Raw genomic sequence first — 7,713 nt, forward strand, 5'->3', positions numbered from 1 at the left:
GTGCATGTGTGTGTGTGTCATGTGTGTGTGTGTGTCTATGTGTGTGTGTGTGTGTTTGCGTGTATGTGTGTGTGTGTGTGTGAGAGAGAGTGTGTGTGTGTGTGTGTCTATGTGTGTGTGTGTGTGTGTGTGTGTGTGTGTGTGTGAGAGAGAGAGAGTGTGTCTATGTGTGTGTGGAGGGTAGAGAAGTTCAGTGTTTGTTTAAGCAGCCCACCTGGCAAATAATGACCCAAAGCAGCCATCCACAGCAACACTCCCCTGTAGCAAACAGACATGTGACTGTGTTCCACCATCGCTGTAGAAACAAGGCCACACTGAGCACATGATGAGTGGTTTACAGAAAGCCAGCAGGGTGAAGAATAGCACTAATATAAGAATGAACAAGTGAATTAATAAACAAAATAAAGAGTTTATGCTACTTGGATGAGAAATAGAAGATAAATGGTAGAGTCTATGATAAATATAACATATAATATAATAGAGTATATTTAAGGGTTTAATGTCCTACCTGGAGCCTGTGTAAAGCTTCTCTGCGTCTGTGTTTCCAGGAGTGTGCAGCTGAATGCTAAGTGGATTTTGCAGAGCACAGTTAGCTGTGCTGCACAAGGTCTTGGTGTCCATGGTGACTATCAGCCAGATAGGTGACAGAGAATAACTGTCAAGAGATGCATATGCGCACAAGGCACCACCCCCCCCCCCCCCCCCCCCCCCCACACACACACACACACACACACAGACACCTACTGCACACACCTGCACTTGATGATTTGCATAGCCGCACACCTACTACAATAATTCATATGCAAACCACACTCGCACTCACACTCACTCTCAACACACTTGACACTACCACTGAGAGGCAAAAAGTAACGCACAGCCAAGCCGACCCTACAGCAGAGTACAAAGCTTTATTCACAATGCCGGAGACAGGTTAGATAGATAGATAGATAGATAGATAGATAGATACTTTATTGATCCCCGAGGGGAAATTCAAGACACAAAAACACAGGTTACAAACACACAAGCATCCTAGGGAAGCATGAGAGCAACACGTCTATCATTATTTATAGGACTAAACACGGAATTATTGATGGATTACATTACATGAAAGTAAAAAAGGGCCATGATAAAGAAAGTTAATTATAAGAAGGCTGAGGAAAAACAAAATAACTGAGATCATCCTTGTAATGTTTACATTTCGTTAAAGTGTAGCCAAATGGACAACAACCAACCCAGTAGACATTTAACAGCTAAAGTGTTATCTAATTACTAGAAAATTCCCCAGACTAGGCATACAACTACAAGGAGATTGTCTTAACCTTTGTGATGCAACAGTAACATGTAACACACAACTACGAGGAGATTGTCTTAACATGTAGCATGTCCCTTACTAACAAGGATGATTCTAAGGGCCCAGCACTGACAGGGGGCCCCCAGAGGGACTGCAACTGAATCTGATGCAATACAAAAGATCACAAATGAGCATCACAAATCATTTTCATTCTTGTGTTTATTCAAACTCAAAATGGTGTCCCCATTTTCTCAGGACAAAATAATTGCATCTCATAACAGCTGGATATCTCATTTACAGTGCTGGGTATGTGACAAAAGAAATTAATGAAATTGTGTATATGAGATATGTGTATTTTAGAAAACAGTGTTCACATGGAGCACCCTGTGCTGAGGTGATGTGACAGGCCTTCAAGGGCAACAAACGTGTCTACGTATTCTGGAGTCTGGGCCTCTTCTCGAGTTGGCCAGTATTCCAACCAGGTGGCGTGGCCTAGCAGGTACTTAAAACTGTAGAAACACACACACACACCATACACACACACACACACACACACACAGGGGGAGAGAGAGAAACACAGGTATGAGCATCCAACCTGCTTGACACTATCTTTAGTGCACTCTACTGGTCTAGACAAACGACTCACTCACTCACTCACTCACCTACTGTCGACCTGCACTCACTCACTCACTCATCTACTGCCGACCTCACTCACTCACTCACTCTCTCACTTACCTACTTACTCACTCACTCACCTACTCACTCACTCACCTACTCACTCACCTATTTACTCACTCACTCACCCACCCACTCACTCACTCACCTACTGTCGACCTGCACTCACTCACTCAACTGCTCACTCACTCACTCACTCACTCACCTACTGCTGACCTGCACTCACTCACTCACTCACTCTCTCACTTACCTACTCACTCACTCACTCACTCACTCACTCACTCACTCACCTACTGTCGACCTGCACTCACTCACTCAACTGCTCACTCACTCACTCACTCACTCACCTACTGCTGACCTGCACTCACTCACTCACTCACTCACTCACTCACTCTCTCACTTACCTACTCACTCACTCACTCACTCACTCACCTACTCACTCACTCACTCACCTACTGCGGACCTGCACTCACTCACTCAACTGCTGACTCACTCACCTACTCACTCACTCACTCACTCACCTACTGCCGACCTGCACTCACTCACGTACTCACTCACTCACTCACTCACTCACTGCCGACCAGCACTCACTTACTCACTCACCTACTCCCGACCTGCACCACGTCATGGTGGCCCATGATCAGGTAGCTCTTCCCCTGCTGCAGTGCCACCTTGGACCTGCAGTTAGGTTGGGCAATGAACTCACGTGTGTGACCCTCCACACCAAAGTCAGTACCTGGGGAGGGGACAGAGAGAGAGAGAGAGAGGATACATGGTTAGAACTCCTTTACTCAACCATTATCACACCTTCTCACAGGGAGGGGACACAGAGAGAGAGAGAGGGAGGGAGGGAGGGAGGGGTAGAGAGAGAGAGAGGGAGGGAGGGAGGGAGGGGTAGAGAGAGGGGTGGGGGGGGGGGGTAGTCAATATTGTAAGTGTGGTGCAGTCAGTCAGAAATTATTAGCATCAAGAGGCTAATGTAACACAATATCTATGAGCACTACACAATATCTATGACCATAAGTAACGAGTCGAGGTGGAATGATATTTTCTGTGACTCCTATCTGTGTCATCACCATGCCATATTGTGTACAACATATCAGCTCAATACCACCGTAATCACAACAAAAGATAGTTCACAGATATAGACATACTGTACTCTCGTTAAAGAATAAAAAGGTGCTACTGTATATGCAATACATTTATTGTAATAAATCATAAAATAACCAGAATATGCAATCAGAGATTAAAAAACATGTTATTTTCAAATACTGGTTTTACTGACAACAATGATACAGCCAGGATATTCACAGTTTAAACGTCATTTGCAGCCTGCAAATATGTTTATGTTTTGAGTTTGTGTTTTGGCCTGCATAGATAGATAGATAGATAGATACTTTATTGATCCCCAGGGGAAATTCAAGGTCTCAGCAGCATACATACAACACAGACACGTTCTTTGACATCAGAAAGAGTAGTTAAAGTATATAATATAAAAACACACATCTGAGCAATAAGGACAGTATAAGATAAAGAGTATGCTAAATATACTATAATACAAATTATACTAACTAACACTTAATACAATATATAAAAATATACTAAAATACAAATTACAAAAATACAAATTATACTAACTAACACTTAATCTAAATCAATTCTCAAAACAGTATCCACATATGGTGATTAATCAATCAGAGGCGCTTGCAATGACTGAGGCAGGGACTGAGCCAGTGATTCTCTGTGCATAGTAAGGTATGGTAAGGTGCTCTAAGGTGCTCTGTGCGAATGAGTGTCATGGTGGTAGTGCAATAGTGATAGTGCAAATGAGTAAGTCCAACAGTACAACAGTGCAACAATGCAGAAGTAAAGTAAAGTCTATATATTTAACTATTTAAGAAAATGTATAAGTGTGGCCACAGTTCGGCTGTGGCATGGAGGGGGGGGGGGTTATGCAGTTCTTGAATTTCCCCTGGGGATCAATAAAGTATCTATCTATCTATCTATCTATCTATCTATCTATGCATATGTGCTAATGTGCTAATATAGCACGCAAACAGTGAGGCATAAACACAGTGGTACAAGTGGCTAGTGGGCAGACAGTACCAAACATGGAGGGGGTGAAGAGGCAGACAGACTATGCAGAGAAGTCTATCTCTCCTCTTCCCTTAAGTGAGGCATTGAACAGTTCAATGGCCCTGGGGACAAATGACTTTCTCAGTCTGTCCGTTGTGCAAGGCAGTGAGCGAAGTCTCCAGCTGATCAGGCTCTTCTGCTTAACAATGGTGCTGTGGAGTGGGTGACACTCATTGTCCAAGATGTTGATCAGTTTGTTCAGGGTCCTTTTGTCAGATAGTGAAGTGATGCACTCCAGTTCACCTCCCACTACAGAGCCAGCTTTCCTTACCAGCCTGTCAAGTCGCCCAGCGTCCTTCTTCCTTGTGCTTCCTCCCCAACACACTACTGCATAGAGGAGGACGCTGGCAACAACAGACTGGTAGAACATCCTGAGGAGCTTACTGCACACATTGAAGGACCGCAGCCTCCTCAGGAAGTACAGCCTGCTCTGCCCTTTCTTGTAGAGTGCATCAGTGTTGGCTGACCAGTCCAGTTTATTGTCCAGGTGGAGACCCAGATATTTGTAGGTGCTAACCACCTCCACATTGACCCCATCAATGGAGACTGGTAGCAGAGTGGGCTTAGACCTGCGGAAATCCACCACCATCTCCTTGGTCTTTGAAGTGTTAAGTAGAAGATGATTGAGTTTGCACCATTGCACAAAGTCCTCCACCAGGCTCCTGTACTCCTCCTCACACAGCTAGTAGTATTTCAACCTTTTGGATTGCCAGATTAGCAAACTTAAAACTCTCACATGTTTTGATTTGGACTGCAATGCCTATTTTAAATAGTGAAAAAAAAACTCATTCTTACATAAAGCACCTTTAACTCATTGAATGCCAAGCTGTTTTCGGGAGCTTTGTCCTAGAGTGCCAGCAATCTAGACCATTGCTGATGATTTGTGTACAGCCACAGCATATCCTGTGTTATAGCTATGAACACGTACAATAGCTCGATTAAAAGATGAGACTTTAAGCTCTCAGTGCGTGCAAACCGTGTATTTCTACACGCCTCCGTTCCTGAGAAATCCCAAGCTAAACAGTGGCTAGTTTTCATCAAAATCGCTGTTTTTTTCTAGAAATGGAGATAAACGTCTTTCATGAAATATGAAGTGTTGCCTGTTACTTACTCGTGTAAACATTCCGGGAAGTGATCAGTGAGACCTGGCGAGACTGCCACCTCGTGATAGACCCACGAAAATTGCCTGGTTTTGACCTGACGTGCATGCGTCACTGATTCGACCCAAAGCGGCAACCGAGTTATGATAAAATGTCCAGATTGTCCGTTTTCATGAGTTTCACGATCGTCATATATTTCATTTCTATTCATCACAGAGTTCCCAAAATCACATATAAGGTGTATTAGAGTGTCTAGTTTCGTAATTTAAAAAAAAAGCTAAAAACGTAATATTACGTTTTTGGCACTCAACGCATGGGAAGGAAAAACGTAATATTACGTTTTTGGCACTCAATGAGTTAATTATTGTGAGTTCATCATACCTTCCTTGACGACCTGGTTGACCTTCATGTGGTAGACATCTGTGTGGTGGGTCAGGTCCATCTTCTCCACACTGACTTTGTACACTGAAAAGGAGAAAAGTATCAGCCACTATTGCCCATTTGAAGTCAATCAATTGTATGGCATGTAAAGCATTCTTCATATTTAAGACACACACAGCCTCTCTTGCTGAATCCCCCCCCCCCTCTCTCACATAGCCTACACACACACACACACACACACGCACACACACACACACACACACACACACACACACACACACATGTATACAAACACACAATCACATTCAAGAACATCAACACCTCTTCACCATCACTCTCCCATTCACTCTCCTTCATTCATTTACCCATCGTATTGGATTACTCATCCCTTTCACAGCCACTTTCTACCGGCACACAACACACACACACACACACACACACACACACACACACACACACACACACACACACACAAACAAAATACACTCTGCTTCGAAAACAAGAACAACACAGGTAAGTCAGTCCACCACAAGGGGAGATTGTAAAACTCAAAAACATGTTGGAGGACACAAGGCTATAAATCAGTGGAATAGTCTCCATACAGAGCTGATGTCATGCACAAATGTACTTCTCAAGTGTTGATTGTTAACAAAGCAAACTTTCTTAGATTTATGAATTGCTGTGTGTGTGTGTGTGTGTGTGTGTGTGTGTGTGTGTGTGTCTGTTGTCTGTCTGTCTATCTGTCTGTCTGTCTGTCTGTCTGTCTGTCTGTGTGTGTGTGTACGTGTGTGTGTGTGTGTGTGTGGGGGGGGGGGGGTTGAGTCCTAACGTTTGTAAGATTTTATGACCTGGTGTAATTGGTACTCCATTTCCTCATCTGTCTTTGTCAATATTTTACTGTTCCACCCACCTCCCCAAGGACTATGGGTGGAAATTAGCAATATTTGCTACAACAAAGTCTATTGTGCACTGTCCCTGCTGAAATAAATAAATGACAATTGCATTAAGTCACATTAATTCTGCATTACAAACACACAGCACCACTTTTTATGCCTGTCAGACAAACGCACACGGTGACCCAGACACACACTGACAAGGGATAAGAGATACGGGATGAAGGTGTGCGTACTGTAGTCCATGCCGGGTCCACACGCCGACTTTGAACGATCCGTGTCCTTGACTGACCCAGACTTCTTCTCACAGCAACCCTCTGGAACACACATGCGACACATTAGCGCCACCTGCTGTATGAAATACTATATTACACACATCAGGCCTCTGGAACACACATACAACCAGGCTTGGAATTTCACCATTCTGGGGGCAAGGCCACTTGGCCTTCAGTTGGGCATATTTGGTGGGGGGCACAAAGGCCACATGTCAGGGCACCAAGGCCAACCAACATGTATTTTATATTTGGCCTGTTATGAAATCATCTATTGAACAATTTAAGCACAGCTCAGCTTTAAGAAACTCAAATAGCCTAGATGCATGCTTAGCATTTTGTGATCATTAAGGCTACTTTCACAAACTCTTAGTCAGCTGTCCTCTGATTTACCAATATCTAGGCGATATTTGTAACATTTATTATGTATTTGGCCCGTTATGAAATCATGTGGAACAATTTAAACACATTGTAAAACTTAAAGCCCAAATTTGGAGACATCCATGTATGTCGAACTTTACTGCAAATTCAAAACGGGATTACTCTGGAACGGCTAACTGTACAGGGGACTGCTTTACACCTTTGTGTTCGGTAAGGTCTCCTGTTTATTCTGATATATGTTTTGTCATGTGTTAAAAGAAGGGTTCGTAAAGTATTCCACCGAGATGAATGGGTAGGGAGATCATGGGACGCAACCTTCAGTGTAGAATGTATGATTAAATTGAATTATATTATTTACTTTTCTCGCGAACCGTTCAACACAGCAATTATCGGCTAACATTGTTTAAAAGCTGAGAAAAAGCTCTTTCATGTGATACTTATAATGTCTGTGTGATGAATAGGCTACTTCGCGAGTAGTTCAAGAATGGGTGAATTTGGACGCACTTTCTTTCTTGCGCTGTCACTTTCTCCACTACATAAAAGACTAAATTAATTTTATTTAGCACAGGCTAAATAAAAATCGC

At 43.2% G+C, this 7,713-nt stretch overlaps 1 protein-coding gene across 1 annotated transcript in view; it reads right to left on the reverse strand.

The window, feature by feature from the left end:
- Positions 1-504: 504 nt before the first annotated feature.
- Positions 505-7,713, reverse strand: part of LOC143118071 (complement C3-like) — a 182,495-nt gene continuing 175,286 nt past the window's right edge. The window contains exons 45-50 of the mRNA XM_076279307.1: positions 6,713-6,793; positions 5,584-5,667; positions 2,570-2,702; positions 1,675-1,800; positions 830-888; positions 505-626 (exon numbers count right to left, since the gene is read on the reverse strand). Of these exons, the coding sequence (XP_076135422.1) occupies positions 505-626; positions 830-888; positions 1,675-1,800; positions 2,570-2,702; positions 5,584-5,667; positions 6,713-6,793 (605 nt within the window). The remainder of the gene's footprint in view (positions 627-829; positions 889-1,674; positions 1,801-2,569; positions 2,703-5,583; positions 5,668-6,712; positions 6,794-7,713) is intronic.

This window comes from Alosa pseudoharengus, unplaced genomic scaffold (assembly GCF_046254945.1).
Source record: "Alosa pseudoharengus isolate Yale_2024_CS ecotype anadromous, Long Island Sound unplaced genomic scaffold, YU_APseudo_1.1 YU_APseudo_1.1_scf_1, whole genome shotgun sequence".
NCBI classification, from domain to species: Eukaryota; Metazoa; Chordata; class Actinopteri; order Clupeiformes; family Clupeidae; genus Alosa; species Alosa pseudoharengus.